This window comes from Corvus kubaryi, unplaced genomic scaffold, assembly GCF_017639235.1.
Source record: "Corvus kubaryi isolate FWS band 111438036 unplaced genomic scaffold, C.kubaryi_AGA036_p1.0 136, whole genome shotgun sequence".
Taxonomy (NCBI): domain Eukaryota; kingdom Metazoa; phylum Chordata; class Aves; order Passeriformes; family Corvidae; genus Corvus; species Corvus kubaryi.
The window spans coordinates 8,562,485-8,581,425 of record NW_024580670.1 but is presented as its reverse complement, the minus strand read 5'-3'; the positions used below and the strand labels follow the sequence as shown (position 1 = coordinate 8,581,425).

The 18,941-nt window shown below is 51.2% G+C and overlaps 2 protein-coding genes across 2 annotated transcripts in view; both read right to left on the bottom strand.

The window, feature by feature from the left end:
• FAM107A (family with sequence similarity 107 member A) overlaps positions 1-2,032 on the bottom strand; it is a 29,013-nt gene extending 26,981 nt beyond the window's left edge. The window contains exon 1 of the mRNA XM_042015405.1: positions 1,702-2,032. Within this exon, the coding sequence (XP_041871339.1) occupies positions 1,702-1,725 (24 nt within the window). The 5' untranslated portion in view covers positions 1,726-2,032. The remainder of the gene's footprint in view (positions 1-1,701) is intronic.
• Positions 2,033-4,608: 2,576 nt separating this feature from the next.
• Positions 4,609-13,134, bottom strand: FAM3D (FAM3 metabolism regulating signaling molecule D). The gene is made up of 11 exons (XM_042015393.1): positions 13,029-13,134; positions 9,948-10,005; positions 9,140-9,204; positions 8,281-8,388; positions 7,942-7,962; positions 7,335-7,458; positions 7,015-7,073; positions 6,586-6,636; positions 5,471-5,555; positions 5,193-5,319; positions 4,609-4,985 (listed from the first exon to the last, which is right to left on the bottom strand). The coding sequence occupies exons 3-11, from the start codon at positions 9,150-9,152 to the stop codon at positions 4,896-4,898; spliced, it is 678 nt and encodes a 225-aa protein (XP_041871327.1). The 5' UTR covers positions 9,153-9,204; positions 9,948-10,005; positions 13,029-13,134; the 3' UTR covers positions 4,609-4,895.
• Positions 13,135-18,941: the final 5,807 nt, after the last annotated feature.

The window sequence follows — 18,941 nt, the reverse complement described above, 5'->3', positions numbered from 1 at the left end:
CCTGCTGTTCATGCCCCCCCTGGAAACGCAGCAGAAAGAGCTGTCTTGTTTTCATCTCCCATCAGCATCAGCCTAAGGGTAAAGCACTGACCCAGGAGCTGCCAGTCAGACATCCCTGCTTGGTGCCAGCTGGGCAGTGGCACAGGCTTTTGTCAACCCAGGCAACATTTGGGAGGCTGAAATGGCAGTGACATCTCTGACCTTTTGGTACCCATGAAAGTAAAACCATCTCAGCTTTTAGGAGCAGCCAGGAAGCTGGATAGCCTGAACTCCCGGCAGGATTTCAAAGCCAGGCCATTCAGTGCTGGGCTGTGGTGGGATCGTGGTGTTTCAGAGAGAGGGAACAGTGGGGAAAGCTGTCCAAAAGCAGTCTGGTCTGGTGGTCAGGAGGCTGGCATGGGCTGCTTTGTATGCAGCAGGGCTTAACTGGGTGGCACTGAGCCAAGCCTGACCTAACCAGCTTATTTCCCTGCTTCCAGTAATGCCTCTACAAATGCGCCGGGGCCTGAAGGTCACGGCCACGTGAGCAGGGGCCTGGGGATTAGCTGTGGGCAGAGCATGGCTCCTCCTGGGTGTGTTGTAGCCCTGAGCCACAGGAACAACTGCAGCTCCCGTGTGTGCTGGAGCCAGCGTGGCACTGGTACCTGGGATGGGTGTTGGAGCAGCACCGGGCTGGCTGGGAGCAGTACCTCCTGTAGCTGGCACTTGTGAGAAGTCCAGAAAAATAGATAAATGTTTACTAATCCCACTTCAACTCTGATTTTCCTTCTGGGTGTTGGTCACACTGGCCAGTGGGTTGCTTTTTCACATGTTTGCCCTGCAAGATTGTCTAGCTCTGGTTTTGGAAGAAAGTCCAGGAGGTTTGCAAAATTCTGAAAGGCACTTGGTTTGGAGGTGCCCATACATCTGAAGGCCTCAGTCATGCTCAGCTGAGCATGAAGGGTCCCTGGTGGGGCAAAGGGTCACTGCTGTCCCCATTCCAGTAGAAGTTACTGGCCTAGTGTGGTGCACAAGTGTGTTTCTCGTAGAGCCGGGAGATGAGCTGTGGAAGCCTAATTCTAGATCAGGGCATCGCAACTGAGCAGTGATGATGCATCTCTAGGCACTGATGTAATCAGCCATGGAAGCAAAATGACATGCAACAACATCCTCAGCACAACGATCTCTAGCCACCCTTGCAGGGCACTGACTCCACAAAACTGTTTCCATTTGGAGCTGTTTGACCGCTCTCCCCAGGGGATTTGGAGGAGATACATGTTGGTGCTGTGGGACCTGGCCCAGCTCCTCCCTGTCCTGGGAGGGAGCTGGCACCAATTCTCAGGCCAAGAAATACTCAGGGCTTGCTCTGCACTGCATCTGCAGGAGACATCCCGGAGGCTGCCGGATGCATTCAGAACAAACCTGACATTTCTCCCCAGAAAGCCAAACTTTGTCCTAATGCAATGCTTGCAATGCTCTGTTCCCCTCCTTGCTGTCCTGAAAGCCCCGGCAGGCCCCGATGCTGAGCCCATTAGATGGAATTACTTAATCCGGCCCTGATGAGTGGCACCCACTCCCAGGAGCAGCGGGTCCCTTCCCTCTAATCCCTCGCTGCCATCAGCCGCCGTAGCACGCGCGGGGCGAGACGAGCACCACGTGAGCAGATGGAGCCCTCTCCATCACATCCCGCCACCACAGCCCTGAGGAAAACCGCCCCGGTACCTTTTTCCCGTGAGACGCCCCCATGGTCGGATGTGTTGGCTGTGCTCCACTCTCCGGGCTGCGGGACCGGCCGGCTCTCTGCGGTCACGGCCCCGTTACTCCAGGGGGGACAGGCGGCCGTGCTGCTCCCAGCCCCTCGGCGGCTGCTGTGGGGAGACGTGCGTGAAATCCAGCCCGTCTGTGGCGGGGTCGGGTGGGAAAGCTTGCTTTTCCTCCCTTCTTCCAGCACGTGGAGAACTCATTTTCTTCATGCACCTAACGGCTGGCTCGCACCCAGGCTCTGCCCGGGCACAAAGGCAGCTTTCATGCTGTGGATGCCCGGTTTCTAAGCCGGGATCCGTATTTTGAGAGGCTGTGGAAGATTACAGTAATTGCACTTGACAGGGCAAGATGTCACAGGATGCGGATTCGCCCAGCTGTGGCCCGGCACCCGCAGGTCCTTGCCTGTGGCATCTTTCCTAGATACTCCTTTGGTGCTTTGCCCAAACGAACCCCCCAAAATAAAGGAGGATTATCCCTCTGCTGCCCATCTGCATCCTGGCTCTTGGCTCCTGTTACAGCACTAGATTTTGCAAACTTTGCTTCTGCATACACCCCAGGCTGCCCATTTGCTGCTGCAGCGTTGTTGCCTACTGCGACCCCAGGTGAGCCCCGGTTACCTGAAGCTGCTTCCTGGGAGTCTGGGCAGGTCAGGCTTGCGTTTGGTGAAGACTCTGGGGATGCGGCACAGTGCAAACCAGCCAGGTAGGTGCCTGTCCCTGCAGTAGTACAGCTTTCAAAATGCCAAGGCACTGCAAAACCTCATTTGGAGATTGCTGTCTCTGCACCCACTGTCCTTTTCAGCTACTTTTAAAGAAATGAGCAAGTTCAATTTGACTCATTAATCCATATTTATTCCCTGCCTCTCAGTGTCTGGATATTTTAAAAACTCTGATTTATTTATCAGGACACATTGACTTTGGCAGGAATGGCTCTTCAAAACACTGGTTGCTACTGAAGGTCCCTGCAAAGGAATTGCACTTTTAAGCTCTCCCTATTTCTTGAAAATAGTGATGTACCTTAGTAATTGCTCTGTGATGGACTCAGAGCTAGTTTTAACTGCCTGTAGCATGCTGAAACGTAAATTTCCTTTACTTTGGCTTGAAACCAGATTTCTAATGTGCATTGCGAAGGGGTAGGAAGGGTTTCCTGCGCCTGAATGGGGCTGGTTGTTTTTGGGGCTGTAGTTGATGCTGTGCTCTGGTTTACCCTGTGGAGCCACCTTTACAGCTCTTGGGCTGTTTTCAGTTTGGTTTATGAGTGAATCTAGATCCTTTGAGGGGCTTAAAATAGTTGGCATATTTATGCTGGCAGCTCGGCGGGGCTGTTGTGTCTGCTCATTGTGTTATTTCTTGCTGCTGCCATGGGTAGGGATGATTCAGCGCTTGGGATTAACCACTGTTGTTGCAGCAGATTTAGGGATCGATTTATGGCCAAGGTGCCGTCAGGTGTGTGCTAAGAGCATGGGAGGATAAGCTGGGATAAAATACTACACCTCTTTGGGGATTCCTCTGTGATGGCTGTTTTGGGGTATTATTTCAGTTCTGCCTTTGGAAGTTCTTACAGGTGTTACATGGTTTATGTGGGGATTTTTCCTTGTTTAGGGAAAGCCAATTGATTGGTAGTGTTGAGTTTTGGACCCAGGGTTTCATCCTTCAGGTGGCCAGCACAGAATAGGCTGTGTCCTTTCTTGGCCTTATCCTGACTATGCTCCTCACTTTTGCTCCCCTGGGGTGACCTGAGGGCTTGGATAACCCTGTGAACTGCCTGTTAGGAGCTATGCAGGGGCTGTTGGAAGCAGAGAAGGCTGTGCAGGACAGTCTCCATGCAGCTCCAAATGCTCCAGGAGAAACACTTCATCTTCATGTTCTGCAAAACTGCTGGTCTGCTTCAGAGAATGGGGAAAAACCAGATACAATCATCAGAAATTAAAGTCTGTACATGATGCAAATTCATCCCTGTCTCTGATGGCAGATAAGCCTGGCCGTCACCCGTGCAACTCATCTGATCCCAGTAGTGCTGGGGCGCAGGGAGGGCTGGGAACAGACGGTGCTTGGCTGATGCATCTGGACAGGAGCAGGGGGCAGATGCTCCCCAGGACCTGCTCGGTGTTGGGCAGCAGCGTAGGGACTGCTCTAGGAGGACTGTGGGGCTTTCCTGCCCTGCCTTTGGGCAGGGATCTTTCCTCTCCCAGTGGTGTCAGCTGGCCCCAGGTTGGGGTGCAGCTCCCAGTGTGTGGCTGACCCCAGTGGTGCCAGCCCGGGTGCGTTGTATCGCTCCAGAGTGATGCTGGCTCTGGCTCTGCTGGTAAAAGGCTCCCACCTGTTGGTTGTGCTGCACAACTTCAGCTGCCCAAGGATCCTGCCTATCCATCCATCCATCCATCCATCCATCCATCCGTCCGTCCGTCCATCCATCCATCCATCCATCCATCCATCCATCCATCCCCCTCTGAGGGCAAAGCAAGGCTGGCACATCCCTGGCATTAACCTGACCCTTGATGGGAATGTGTCACAGAGGATTTAGCTTGGATAATGATACTTTGGTCTGCAGATATTAACCTACATTGCTGCGTGATATCCCTGTGGACTTCTGGCCTTATTGTGGCTGTAGGAGCCCGTGGGACATTGGCAAGAGCTCCAGGGGGAAACCACCAAAGTCTGAGCATCCCCAGGGATGGCTTTACCCTGTGCCATGTGGGGAGGAGAAACACTTGTGTGCAGGGCTGTGGGATGGGTGATGGTGATGCTCGACTGGTGGCAGAGGACCTGGCATGCTGTGCCTGTGGGGGAAAGTGTGGATTATGCTTGAAAATGGAAGTGAGAAGGTAGTGTTTTATAACTAGAAATCACAGCTAAGAAATTTACAAAACTTTTACAAAGTTTTTAGTTTAAAGGCAGAAAAATAAAATACCCCAAATTGTCCCATAGATGAGGATGGCTTGGTTGCAACCTGGCCATGTGTTTGCTCAGGCTCTGCAGGCACTTGTACAGCTCTTCTCCAAGCCCTGCACAGTTCCTGCTGTGGAACAGCCTGTTCCCATGAGCAGGCAGCAGCTGCTGGACTCTGTGACCTGGCAGTGGAGAGCCCATGATGGGGCTGGTGTCCCTGTGTGACTGGTGACGCTGCCCTCCATGGCAGGCTGGAGCTTGATGCTAGTCCATCTTCCTGGGGGCACAGCCCTCCATCTCTAACAGCTCAGGCCAGCCGTCGTACTTATTTGTCTCTTTATCATTTTTAATGTGCTGCAGGAAAAAAGAGAGAGAGAGAGAATGAGTGAGGAGGTTGGAATGGCGCAAGTTTGCAATGTGGCAAAAGTTGCAGCTCGGTTTGACGAGGGGGATAATGTCACTGGTCCTTGTCTTCTGCAGAGAGGTAGGCGAGATGGAGCTCAGGAGGTGCCGTGAAGAGGATGGAGCCTGCAGAGCTCGTGGCAGGGGAGGGCCATGTACCTTTTCAAAGGGGCTCTTATTCATCAGCCCTTTTGCTCCCAGGAAGACCCAGTTGTCCCGGAAGCCCAGCTTGCCCACGTGGCTGCTGCCCAGCTCCGTGAAATATGCCTGTACTTTGTCATTCATCCTGAAAGAGGGTAAGAAGGTGTCAATGTGATGCCAGGTGGGTATCCCCTCTTTTACCCTCTCTGTTGGTGGCAGCAGCATGTCCAGCAGCATGTCCAGCTCCCCCAGTGTATTTTTGGGGAGCCTAGTGTTGCTTCCGTGGGCAAACTCACTTTGTGGCAGCATCATCGTAGCTTGCTGTCAGCACAAGGGTGCCACGCTTGATCCCCTGGAGGAAGGTTTGCAGCTTGGTAATGTCTGGGAGACAAGAGCATTAGGGAGAGAAAAAGGGATTTAGCAGGTACTTCTGCATGGTAGCTGGGGGAGCCTCCTCTGGGTTGGTGGGAAATAACCTGACTGTGCTGGTGCTAGCCAGGATTTGGGGCCATGGGTTTGGGGAAGGGTGGGCTCCCAAATGATGCATTCCCCATCCCATGTTCCCGCCTGGGCTCTCCTGCAGTGCCCAGGACTGATGTCCTTCTTTTGGTGTGACTGCAGGGGGGGAATTCTTCCTAAACTTTGCTTGCTAACTCTGAAATCTAGTTGTGTGAATTTACTTCCCAACACAAGAAATGCTCGGCCGCAGAGCTGCCTTCCCTGCCGGCATGCCTCTGGCTATATTGGGGAATTATTCCTCATCCCGCATCTGTGGGATGCCTGAATCCAAGGCCCCATCTAGTGGCTCATGAGCTGACTGCTGCCTTCTTCCCAGCACCTCTCCCACTGAGCATCTTGCTCGCGAACTTGGCTGGAAATCTCATTATATTGGTGATTCTCCTTAAAACTCCAGAGTTACCAAAATTAGCTTGCAAACACAAGCAGTATAAAGGGTGATTGAGGGGGCCACGTGTCCCTGAGCTCCTTCGTTTATCCTGCTGCAAAAGGTGCAGGGAAAAAGCTGCTGCTCAACCACCACCAGCATTCAAAAACTGAGTTACAGGTTGCAAAGTATCCGGATTAGTGTAACTACCTGATCTTAGAAAGTAACTTTCTCAAGTCTCAAGTGCCTTGGTTTATTCAGGTTAGTGAAATCATGTTTTCCAGGCTATTACATGCATGTAAAAGGAGAGAGAAGCCAGTCTTGGATGTGGAAGCATTCGGAGAACTCCAGGCTTGATGGTCTCAGGAAAAGCTGGGCTTTTACCACCCAGGCTGGCAAGTCTGGTCAAAGTCCACTTGACTTTATCATTAAATACATGACAGAGAAGCAACGGAAGTAGCCAGCAGCCAGCAGTGCTGGTGTGAGCCCTGGCTGGGAACCGCCAAGGAGCAGAATGACTGTGCTTACCTCCGGAGTACATGTCGAATGAGTCAGTTTTCAGGAGCTGCCCAGTTGTTCCTGAAAAATTAAAATTGAGAACAGAGCACAGTGAGTTTGCACTGGGGTGGCTCTAGGCTTTGCCTGGCCATGAGCCTGGGGTTTCTTGCAAAATGCTTTGCCCTTCCCTCAGTGTGTTGTATCTGCTGCAATGGTGACTGTGTTGCTTGGAGGAGTTTGTGGAGCTGGTTGTGCATGACCCAGGTGGGTTTCTTCCCTTCTCACTGGCAATGCTTGCAACCATAATTGTGGCTGTGCTCCCCATGAAGCACCAGATGGATGTGCTTTTGGCTCAGCCACAGTGCCTGGGAGGGGGTCTCCAGTGGCTCATGCTCTCCTGGGGATGGAGGGAGAGTCCCTGGCTGTGGGGAGAAGGGGATCAGTGCCTGCCCAACTCACCATTCACCAGTGCAATGTTCAGGCCTCTGCCAATGTTGTTTTTCACGCTGCTCATGAGGCTGAAAAGGAAAGCAGAGATCACCAGTGAGTGCAGGGATGCCCCGGAGGTGCTGATGCCAGTGAAACTGTGGTGGGGTGAAGTGGCTGCAGATGGCAAAATACCCAGAGGTGGTAGCAAAGAAATCTATTTAAAATTTTTTTTAACCACAAATACAGTGTGATGGCCATTGATGTGTTTGGCACAGGCCAAACTTGCCTTCTTGAAGGCCAGGCCTTCAAGCTCAGCCACGGCTGCCTTGTCCCTGCCATGTGCTGCTTACACCAAGTCTTCAAAGCAGATCGAGGGTCCCACCACATTTGCAGCACCACTGATGATCTTGAAGGCAAAATAGTTCTGGGGGCAGCTCTTCTGGTTCCCACACTTGTGCCGGGGCAGCTTCTCACCTGTGAGGGAGGAGTGGAGCTGAAAGTCATGGCTTTGGCCCCACGGGGAGACACTGGCCATGTCCCTGAGCGGCGCTGGCACTAGGATACAGTGGCCCACTAAGGGGGCAACACCTGGACCAACTTCTTGCATGAAGGAGGCTTGTCCTGGGGCTGGGACCAGTTGCTTATTTGAGGTTCATGGTGCCAAGGCCAGGTGCTGCTCCAGGTATGACACATGGGTGTGTGCCAGGAGCATTCAGAGCTGGTGTCCAAGGCAAGCCCCTTGGGGCTTTTCTGTCCAGAGTTTCCCCATTCTTGGCCAAGACAGGGACCCACCAAAGACCCCGTTGCTGTGTGCAGTAGCAAAATCCCCCACATTTGGGAGAGTGGGATTTTTGCCTCAGGGAAGGGGCTCTTGAAGGCAGCTCTCACTCTTCCACCATCCCCCTGAACCCTGGAGTGGAGCTGTGTGATGGAGATGAAGTCGAGAGCAATACTCACTGCTGGGCTTGTTTGTGGCACCTGTGGGTAGCAAGCAGAAGGATTAGACACCCTGGGGAGCTGCTGGCTCTTTCCCAAGCCAGAAGCAGCTGTTCAGGCACTAACTCTCCAAAACTGCTTCCCATGGTTGCAGGCATCCCTGGATCCACCCACCCCAGAGCAGCTTCCCACCATGTTGTCCCCTCCCTGCCCTAGTGGTCAGAACTGGTGGCTAAAGCCTCAGCCAGAGAATGCAAACACGAGTGGTCAGGGCAGTAATATCCAGCCCTGGGGGCTGGCTCGCAATGGAAACCCTCGCACCCTCCCTCTGCATCCCTCTGGAGCCCGCTGGTGCCTCACCGAGCCAGCTCCGCAGGCTGATGGCTCTCCAGCTGCGGTGGAAGTACGTCTGCATGATGAGCCACGTGCCCAGCAGGGTGATGAGCAGCGCCACGTACCGGATCACAGCTGCCAGGTGTGGGAGAGGAGCGGGCTGAGAGCAGCAGCCGCAGCCCGGGGCAGGCACTGGAGCATCCCTCTGGTTTCTTGGGTTTTGATCCGTGTGTCCCAAGGTTACCAGGCACAGGGTGACAGCCAGTGCTTCATGGTGTGGGAAGGCAGCTAACAATCCCTCACCCTCCAAATGGATTCTGATCTCATAATTGCCATCTCTAGAGTATGTGGTGATTCTCAGGCATTACTGCTCTACTGGGAGGCACTATTCATATTTCTTTCTATGTTAAAGTAAATCTGATAATTACTCAGAAAGCTATGTAAATCCAAATATTTCTTATGTTCCCAGTGTTGGGAAGGCTGCTATCCCCCAATTAGTCACTTGCTACAGCTGAGCAGCTGCTGATCCAACTGTGATTGGCATTTGGCTTTAAAGCAGCGCTCATCAGAGCAAAACGTTCCAGTCCTGCATGGAAAGAGAGTAGAAAAATGTACTTTTATTGCAGCTGAATGGCTCTTATGGAGCCAGGAATGTCTCAATAGCCATCTCTTCGTAGTCACAGAAGGTTTCACTGGGAAAAATACAACAGGCTGAAATCTACACAAATCTTGTAAAAACCTGATGCTTATACAAAGGCCCTTTCCCATGTCCCTGGCAGGGGAAGGGCAGGGTTGCTGGGCTTGGAAGGCATCGTGTAAATGAGAATGAGGCATAAAGAACCGTAGAAAAACAGACAGAGAAAAGTAAATATGTGTCCTTCCTTACCTGTTACCCGCATGGTGGTGGGCAGAGAGAGCACAGCTGGGAGAGGCTGACGGTCACAGGTCAGCCTGAGGAAAGAAGGCAATACCTTAAAGAGTGCCTGTAACCCACCAAAGCCAGGCAGATTCTAGATTAGAAGGTAATTGCTATGTTTAGTCATATTTGCAATAGCAAGGACGTCATCAAAGATGTACAAATACTTATCATGCACATGTGCTTGGTCCCACCCTGATTAAGTCCTGAAGCAGGCTGCACTGACCGAGCTCGCTTCCTCCTGGAGCCTCAGAACCCTTCCCTGTGTCTGCTGCCCCATGTGCTCCTGGTTCATTCCCTGTTCTTGGTAATGGGCCAGGCTTTTCTGTTCTGCTGATAGCAATGAGGTGGACACTTTCAATCACAGCTTTGCTGCATTTCCTTCTGGGATGATGCAAAGTAGATTTCAAATATTAGGGACTGCAAAATGCAGTCTGAGGACAAGCTGTGATCTGGCCTTGCCCAGTCAGGGGAATCTCTGGGAACAAGCTTGTCTTCCTTAAAATCCAAAGGAGAAGGGAAGAAGGGTAGCACCATTGTGCTGAGGAGAGCAGCCAGCTTTGTGGACACCTGACTTAAACCCAGAAATATTTCCACTTGTCCAAATGCTGGAGCGTCTTCACGCCGTGGACAGGGTGTGGTTATAATTTGGAGCATGAACTATTTTCTGCCTGGGAGAGTCCATCTGCCTCCCTCTGTCCTGCTGCCACCCTGACCGATGGGACAGGCACTGCCACCCCACACACTGGGCTCCCCCAGGGGCTGGGACCACTCCTACCTTTGAAATTCGAGGCTGCAGTCTGTTGAACCTCTGTTCTGGAAACCACACTGGAGTCCTACGGTGAATTGTCACTTGTGAGATGGGTGCTCAGAGTTAACGAGCCTAATGTTAACTAAAGCAGCCCTTTAGTAATGTTTGACAGAAAACTGGTAAAAGAGCTGTGCTGAGAGTCGCTTTTCCTGTTTGAAGGGTAAATAAGGAGCAATGGGCTGTAGCAGGGCTGGGCTGAATGTTACTTTCAGGCTGCTGCGTCATGAGGAAGGAGAGAAGAGCTTTTCCTCCTGCCCAGCCCCGCTCCAGGTCCCCTCCCAGGGCTTGCTGTTATTGACCGTGGCTGTGGAGCAGCCTTGGACCCTGGGCTGGATGGACCTGCATTCCCCCTCAGTGCCCTGAGGAGATGCTCCCCGTGGCTTTCCCTGCACCCAGGGGTGGGTTGCAGCATCACTGTCTGGGGTTTTTAGGCAGCCCTGCAGTGACGTTTCAGCTGATGTTTCTGGAGCCTGGCAGTTCTCCCCATGAGACCCCTCTGCCGTGCCCACACCTGCTGTGACACTGTGGCAAGGACGGTCTGCCAAAGCTGCTCCAGCATGGAGCTACCAGCTTCCTGTGGGACACTGGCCCATCTGCATTTTAGAGGAAGCCTTGGGAGGTATTTGTGTCCCCCCGTGTACCGCGACAATGTGTTTTTGATAGTGTATCAGCTGAGCACACTGGCTCCCCAGAAGCATCTCCCTTCTCTCTGCAGCTATTCCTCTCAGGGGAAGGCTGGCCGTGAGCAGGAATCTGTCCCTGTGGGAGGTGGCAGGGGGGTCCGTGATGCCTGAAGCCCTTCCCGACACCCCAGCCCTCAGCACAGTTACTCTGAAATGGATTTTAAAGCTTGTGTCAGAGCTGGCATGAGCACACCCATTTCACTGGGCTGTTAAAAGAGACACAGACCTGAAAAAGGAAAGCTTAAAGGTTTTGGAGGACAAACGTTGCCTGTGGCTGTGGAGGGGTAGCACCAGGCTCTTCTCTTTTGCTCCTTTCAGCATGAAGTTTATAAACACAGGGACCCTCTTCACATTTCTGTCTCCCCATCATAGGGCCTGATCGATGGTGGGGACAGAAAATGGGGCCAGTTCTCACAATCGTCAAAGATGATTTGCGAAGACATCAAAACTGGTATTGGTTTGGGAGCTTGTTGTCTTCCCCACAAGTGCCATGAGCAGAGCCTGGATCTGGTGAGGATTCAGACCTGGGCTGTGATTTGAGCACAGCGAGTGGGGCAAAACTTCCACTGGGTTTGCAAAACCTTCCCTGTTTGGTCCCCAGTGCTACAGTGAACATTGGCCTCACTGGGGCCCATTGCACAGTCCTCCCCTTCACCAAAGTTGTGTTTTTTCTTTGCACATATTGATTTCATTGCAGAGGAAGAGAAATGGAAAAATAAACCAATAAATGCCAGTGCTTTAGGGAGGTCATATATTTATTTGGGCTATTTATCTTCACCTTAATCCCAGATAAAATTTATTGGGTGAAGTCCCTGGGTGGTGAAATTCCTGGAACCTGATTGCATTACAAGAGGGTAGCCCTGTCCTGGGATTTCTATTATATTATTTTTTAATTGTTTGCATTGATAATTTTTTCTTTTCTTCCTGGGGTTGTGCCAGAATAAAAGGTACCTGTGCTCTGGCATCTGCCAGAGAGCTGCTGGCAGGAGAGTGAGAAAAAAAGGAATTGTGGTAGGTGTTAAACAGAGTTATTTGTCTAATAAGCCTGAAACTTGCTTGCTTAAAAAAACATTCCAGGAACAAGAAAGTTCTTGGACAAATATTGCTAAACAGGCTCCTGGTGTTGTAAAGCAAAAGCTCCACCCAAGCCTGCTCTGGCCTGAAGTGCCGCTTGGCGGAGCTGAGTTACTGCTGCTGGGAGGAACAGCCAGATCCCTGCCCTCCCAGAGAGGTTTTCCAGGATGCACCAGGTGAATGTTCCAGTTCTCCCTCAGTAGTGCAGGAAAACTTCTCTTCTCCACAAACTTCTGCCTTTTTTTCCTTTTTTTTTTCCTTTTTTCCTGCTTTTGAGCTCCACATGTCCCTCTCTCTCCCAACAGGTCCCTGACTGTGAACAAAATCATTTTGGTGCAGAGTGGGGATATGACTCTATAGAGGGTGACTGCCAGCTGCCCACAGCCACCAAGTCACCTGTCCAAAAGCCAGGATTTTCCTGCACAGCTGAATGCAGAGGTGCAGAGGAGGGACTGGCGGGGTGGGTGCACACAAACTCTGTGTTCAGGGTTTATCACCACAGGAGAATGGAGGATGCTACTGTGCCATATTCATTCTCAAAAGGAATCAGTCTGACTGAGCTTTGCTGAGTTGCTCAATAGGATGGTGCTGTTTGCCAGAGGGCTTATAAATTTCTTTGCTTATAAAAATGTTTCACCAGTTGCTGCATCCACCAAATGGCTGGAGAGGGCATCTTATAGCAAAACTGGCCCCGGCACAAGCCCACAGTTATCCAGGGTGTTGACCAGTGTTGGCTGCTTTCTACCACAAAGCACTTGGTACCTTGTGTCCTCCTACACTTCCATCTAGTCTGGTTTCTCAAAAATCCAGATGATGCCATCAGTTTTTTAAAGGAAGTAATTCTGTCCCTGCTGGCACTGTGTGGGCAGCCAGACCTGGTCCCTTACACCATCTCTTTCAGCAGTGCAAGAGAAAACAGATTATATCCTCAGCAGCAGCTTCACCTTGGACGAGCCCCACATTTTGCACGGTGAACACCGTGCAAATTCATCCATAGCCGTGATGACCTGGCCCCTACATCACAGAGCTGATTCCAGCACATCGCAGCTCCCCGTTGACACAGGGAGTTCATTAGTTCTGACCGTGACACCAGCACAGCTGCACCCCACGGAAAGGATGCCAGCACATGGGGCTTCTCCTTAACCTCCAGCCTACGAAAAGGAAGAACAACTAAAACCTTCCCCATGCAACCCCCTAACCTGCCAGTAAGTCAAAAGAAAAGTGCTGCAGGAACACATTATTGCTCTAAAAGACGCATTTCCCCGGTCGGGGATGGGACAAGCCCACGTACCGCTCAGTGTCCCGGCCGTGCCGTCCCTCTGCGCGGGCTGTGCGGGCGCTGGCGCATCCCGGGAAGCGGGGGCTCCATGTGCTGGGCAGCGTGGCGGGGCAGCCGCCCAGCCCTCTGTGACTCACGGCACCTCCCCGAGCCTTATCTCCCTGCCTGGTGTGCGGCTGGGCACAGCCCACGGCGCACAGGGGCCGCCGCGGTTGGGAGCACCTCTCCCGCGGGAGGGAGAAAACACTCTTTGCTGCGGCCACGAGCTCATGCGTTTGTTTCCTTCGGAGATTTTCTTCACTTTGGACCTTGCCTTTTTGGCACGTCAGAAGAGGAAAACCTCTCCCAGGGTGGGCACCAGCCTTTCTGCTCTTTCACCAAACCAGCACATTGGGCTGACAGGGGGTGCTGCAATGGGAACAGGCGGGCGTGAAGCCAAGAGTGGTGTTCCCCAAACTGGGGTAAAACCAGAATAACCTGATCTGTCAGGATTTCCCCCCAGCTGTGCTGTATGTGTGTGGGCTGGCCCTGAGTCCTGCTTCTCTGGCTCTCATTTACAGGAGGCTGGAGGTTCCTTTTCCAAATAAGCATTTATTTATCCAGCAACAGTCCTGAACTCTAAAGGACTCCTGAGTTAACTAGAGATATAGATTTAGGCCGTTTTCTTTTTGATCATTTATTGTTGTTATTATTATGGTTCTGAATGAAGAAATCACTCCTGAAGTTAGCACTAGGGGCTCTCTATTTTTTCCAACGTTGAACCTTGTTTATGTGGCAGCCAAGAACAAAAGTGATCCCATTCCTTCTTTCCTTTTTCTTTTCCATTTTTATCACTTAGAAGAACCAAACGGTTTCTCTTGGAGCTTTTAAAGCAATTTCCATCTAAGAACCAGTGGAGGAGATGTGGGGCTGGCAGCAACAGTGCTGCCTCTGTGACTGCAGCTTGCACAAGGCTGGAGCAGAGCCCCTGCGGGACCAATGCTGCTTCCTGATAATTAGTTTAATACCTGAGGGTGATCTCTGTATAAAGCTGTGCACTGAGCTTTTCTTTGCTTTCCCCCAGCTCTGGTCCTCAGTGCTGGGCAAGAGGTGCAGGGGGTGCTGAACACCAGGGTAAATCACAGACTCCAAACCAAACCCTTCCACACAGGGAGAGCAGAAAAGCAAACACATGCCTGGGCTCTGCATTGGGATAATTATTGCTCTTGCAAGGAAATTTTAGCTGTGGTGAGAGTCTGAGCTTAAACAGCACAGTCTAAATCAAAAACCTTCTCCCTCTCCGGGGAAATATCCCTCCTATTAGTTTGTTTAGCTTCTGGCAATAACTGGCTCAGCTCAATAACAAAGCGCCCCAAGCCCTGGTGTGCCACAGTTCTCGTCCCTGCTGTGTCCCCCTGCTTCCTGCCCCTGCAGGAGCAGGCCCACGGCATGAGGATTGTAACACCCTGGGGGAGGCCTGTTCCATGACAAGTTTTGCCTTCTGCTTCAAGGGACCTGAGGCCAAGTCCTCTATGGAAATGGAGGCATTTCTGCTGCTTGCAGAGGAAATGAACAAAACCCCTCAGCAAGGCCAGGAGCCTCCAACAACGAAATCTCGTGAGAAATGCTTCTGCTCTCTGGAACTAAACATTTCATCCAAGATGTCTCCCTGAAACCATGGGAAAAGATGGAGAACTGTGGGCTTTCCTTGTGGCACACACTGGTGTGGAGAGTCCTCATATCCCATCTCTGCATCCTGTGGTAGCCCAGGTTTTGCCCATCCACTGTGGCACACAGCAGAAACGGGCTTTTAAATCCCACCTAACATTAGGGAATGTGTCAAGTGCTGGGAATGGGGCATCAGCTTAGTCTTGACTCAGCAAATAATTAACTGGTGCAGTGCAATGAAATTGCATCAAGTCTCGTTCGCAGGCTCCCCCAGGGGGTTCCGCGTGACATAGAAAAAGAAGAATTAAGAAAAAAATAATAGATGTGGCATCAAAAAAGCTGCCAGACCGGGGAATGAATAATCAGTGGTGCAAACTCACTGCACTGTGATCAGCACTGGGGTAGGATCAGCAGGAGCAAGCTGGCAAGTGAGGAGCTGCTCTCCTCCTCCTCCTCCCGCCATGTGTCAGCACCGGGTGTGTTGACCCCCAGCGAGTGGTGGGGAGCATTGGTACGCTGGTGCCAAGAAAGTGGATGCAGGAGTGTCCCTCCCAGGATATGAAAGTTCAGCACTGGGAGAAGGTTTCCCCAAAAGATCCCTCGTCGGGCTCTGCAGTGCCCAGGACATGCTGCTTTTCAGGAGTGTTCTCACGGGGATAAATTCATGACAAACTCTCTTAGGAAGGGTTTGGCCACTTGATAAGCACAGTGGGTGTACGGTTTCAGATTGCTCCTGCCGAAGTACTGCAGATGTTAAGTGTAGCACATCTGAAAGAAAACGATCTGCAGCTTCTGTGTTTGTCTTGGGTTAAACACCACCTGCACTTCCCGCATGCCACATGCGAGGGGTGAACAAGGGCGAGGGCTGTCCCTGCAGCCCACACCTCCCAACTGAGCTGCTGTGGGGGATAATTCACCCTCCACTAAACCATCCTGCTCCTGTACTCACCTCTCCTCTCCCACTTTTGCAGAGGTCAGTAATCAGCACCGTTCCATTGGCCAAAGAGTGAATCATGCCAGCAAACTGATGACACATCCCGAAGGTTTCAAGGGTGACTGAGCATCCGGGTGAGACGCCGGCACTGTTTGCTTGTGCCGGATGGGAAGAATTGCGTGAGGAAAAAGTTTATAGAAGGGATAATATAACAATATCGGACAGAAACGTGAGGAAGCAGTTCCGCGAGAGGACGCAGGTGCTGTTTGGCCGGGGGGGAGTCGGATCGCGGCGGGTCCCCCGGCAGCTCTGTGTGCCGGCTATTGGGAGTGCTGTTGTGTAGCGCATCCTGCGCCCGCCGAGCCCCGCGCACCGCCCACCGCCGGCTCTGCTGCTGCGAGAGAAAAACAAACAAGGGAAATCATAGCCGCTTTTACTATTAAACGAGAAATTAGCTCGTGCGGTGCTAAGCCCCTGGTCTGTGGGCCCAGCACAGCCAATCTGCTTTTATTGTTTTGCAGGACTGCTCTGCAACCGAACGATGACAAATACCAGGAATTAGCGCAGTGTAATTACTCCGTATTAGCTGAATTCACAGTATAGACACAGATCATAAACAGCCATTGATTATTCCTAATTTCACATTTTTACCATTCTGAATTGTAGCAATTATGCCTGTCCGAGGGAATTAGCTTCTCTTTCAACCCTGCAGGTTCACAGTCACTGCCCTTCCTTTCAGAGACTTTTTTACTGCTGAAAAAAAGGCCATTCAACACAAATCCCTCCCTACTTCTACAATAAAATCCCCTCCCCTTCCCCCCTCTCCTCAGTCCCTAAATCCCTCTGACTTTGCAGCCCAAAGGTTGCTCCTTTTGCTGCCAACTGCCTCAAGATGCAGGTGGGTGCTTGGTGTGTTCAGTAGCAGCAGGGCCACAGCTCATTTCACCCTGGGTTGTTGCAGAGGCATCAGCAGCCCCGGCTCTTGGTGCAGGTGTTGCAAAGATGCCTGTGGGAAGGGGTCTGGGCAGCAACAAGGTTCCACATCCATCTCCTGTTGCCGGTTGGTCCATGCAAGCAGTGCTCCTGTTTAAGCAAAGATGCTTAAGGATCATCTCTTTTTTTCAATAGGCCAGGACACAATTTCCAAAAGCTAATTCGCACCTCCGGTGCAATTGTGTTGGGAGCCTCTGTCTCCAGGGTAATGCCTGCACCCTTCCCAGACAAGATCTGTGAGAGAGGCTAGTAGACCTCAGCACTTCCTTGCTACAGACTGCAAGGGTATTAAAAAAAATGAATGTAGATATAAATTATTAATATTTGCATGGGAAATTTCTAACCCTATTAGTATCATATCATTAAATTTGTTTCTTGCGCACAGGCAGTGATTTCATTACAAGGGGTAGCAGAGCGTAATGCCAGCTCTGCTGTGCTGGTTTTGTCAATTAATGATGAGAGGGAAAGAATCTGTTGTTTATCAATGGCAAGGCCTTTGGGGCTTTTCCTTTTGCTTTGCCCCTAGTATATACTGAGGGGTGGTGGGTGACTGCCACCGGGCACATGCTGCACTCACAGATGTGCTGGGGTGTTACGCTGGAACTGGGGGGCTTAGCCCAGAGGAAAGGAGGCTCAGGGAGATCCTTACTGCTCTCTACAACTCCCTGAAAGGAGGTTGTAGCCAGGTGGAGGTTGGTCTCTTCTCCCAAGTAACAAGTGACAGGACAAGAGGAAGTGAACTCAAACTCCGCCAGGGGAGTTCTAGATTGGATATTAGGAACAATTTCTTCACCAAAAGGGTTGTCAAGCATTGGAACAGGGTGCCCAGGGAGGTGGATGAGTCACCATCCGTGGAGGGATTTAAAAGACGTGTAGATGTGGCTCTTGGGTCATGGCTTAGTGGTGAACTGGGCAGTACTGGAGGAACAGTTGGACTCGATGATCTTAGAGGTTTTTTCCAACCTTAACAACCCTATGATTATAAAGCTCTATAAAGGGATGAGGGTTGAAAAGCCTCTGGTCCAAAGCACTTTCCACCGCTGGCATCGGACAGGGAGTTATTTATTCCAGGCAGTGGCTGTGGCCATCAAGCAGCAGCAGCAGCAGTTTTTTATTGCATCCATTCTAGGACACTGAAGAAAGATTATGCATGCTTGCACCATGCCAGATTTTTATTAGATTGCAGGCAGGGGTTAAACTGATCCTTGTCAGCACAAATATAATGCCCAGGGTGATGGGAGCAGCATAAATTGAGGACAAGAGGTGGCCGCTTTTACCGCTGCTCTCAAGAATGCTCTGCTGTTTTACTGCATCGTTTGCTCTTTAATTGGGACATTTCCCTCTGGCCAGGGGATGTCTTTCCTTTTTTGCCAATGAGGTGCAATAAATAAATGGGCTGAGGCACAGACTCTGAGGGGAGGTGAAGTACAGAGGGCAGATGAGTGACTGTACCAGAGCCCTTTGAATGTCCCCAGTTTGCCACAGTGGCTATTCTGGTACATCTTTCCCAAGCTGGGGACTCGGGCAGAGGCTGTCTTGTGGTGGCAGGGGGTCTGCAGTGGTGCAAATCATACAGGTGCTTAATCTATTCATCACCTCCACTTTTTTCAGAGTACACGTCATGAGGTGATGGACCTTAGGGCTGGGTCAGTGGGGTGTTTGTTTGTGGCCAGTTCTGGTATGTCTGTGTCATTGTAAAGCAAATACTTGAAGGAGCATGCAACAGTCCTGCACACAGGGCTGGCCAGACCTGTTGATTGGTTACAGCAGAGCAGGATATGGGGGTCTGGCACATGGCCACCCCAGCTTGGGGCTGCAGGGCACCTGGGGGGTCAATAAGATCCTCATTCAGCTGTCCTGTTATTATTTACCTGCAGTAGTAGATTAATTAGATATCTTCCACCCCCACTCCCCTCCCTCCCTGTGCTGGCAGGAGAGGAAATCCTGCTTTTGTGCTGCTAATGGATCTCACAGATCTAGTAAAACATTACAGTGCAGACAAAATGTCTCTTTAAAAGTGCAATAGAAATTCAAACTCTCCACTGAGAACAAAGCCAGTGGGGCTTTTTGCATCTCCTGTTTTTATTATATTCTGTAACGTTTGTAAAGTAGATCACTTTTATCGAGGGAGTCTATCTCCTCTCCCAAGCTGTAATTCCTAGACCTCTTAAAGAAGATTTCTGCTCACAAAGGAAATAAAAGATAGAAATATGATGCTCTCTGACATTTGAACACACTACTGAGAATCTGAATTAAAAGGAACAAACTCAGAAAGTATCATTTATACAGCAATCAACTTTAAAAAGTCACCATCTGCTAAGAGTTACCACCTGGTGTAGCTGTGTCTTTAT

Coding starts and splice junctions, on each gene's coding strand:
- FAM3D (XM_042015393.1), bottom strand. Junction 7,963..8,280: donor CAGCCTGCGGAGCTGGCTCG/GTGAGGCACCAG, acceptor TGCTACCCACAG/GTGCCACAAACAAGCCCAGC. Junction 5,320..5,470: donor TACGATGATGCTGCCACAAA/GTGAGTTTGCCC, acceptor ACCCTCTTTCAG/GATGAATGACAAAGTACAGG.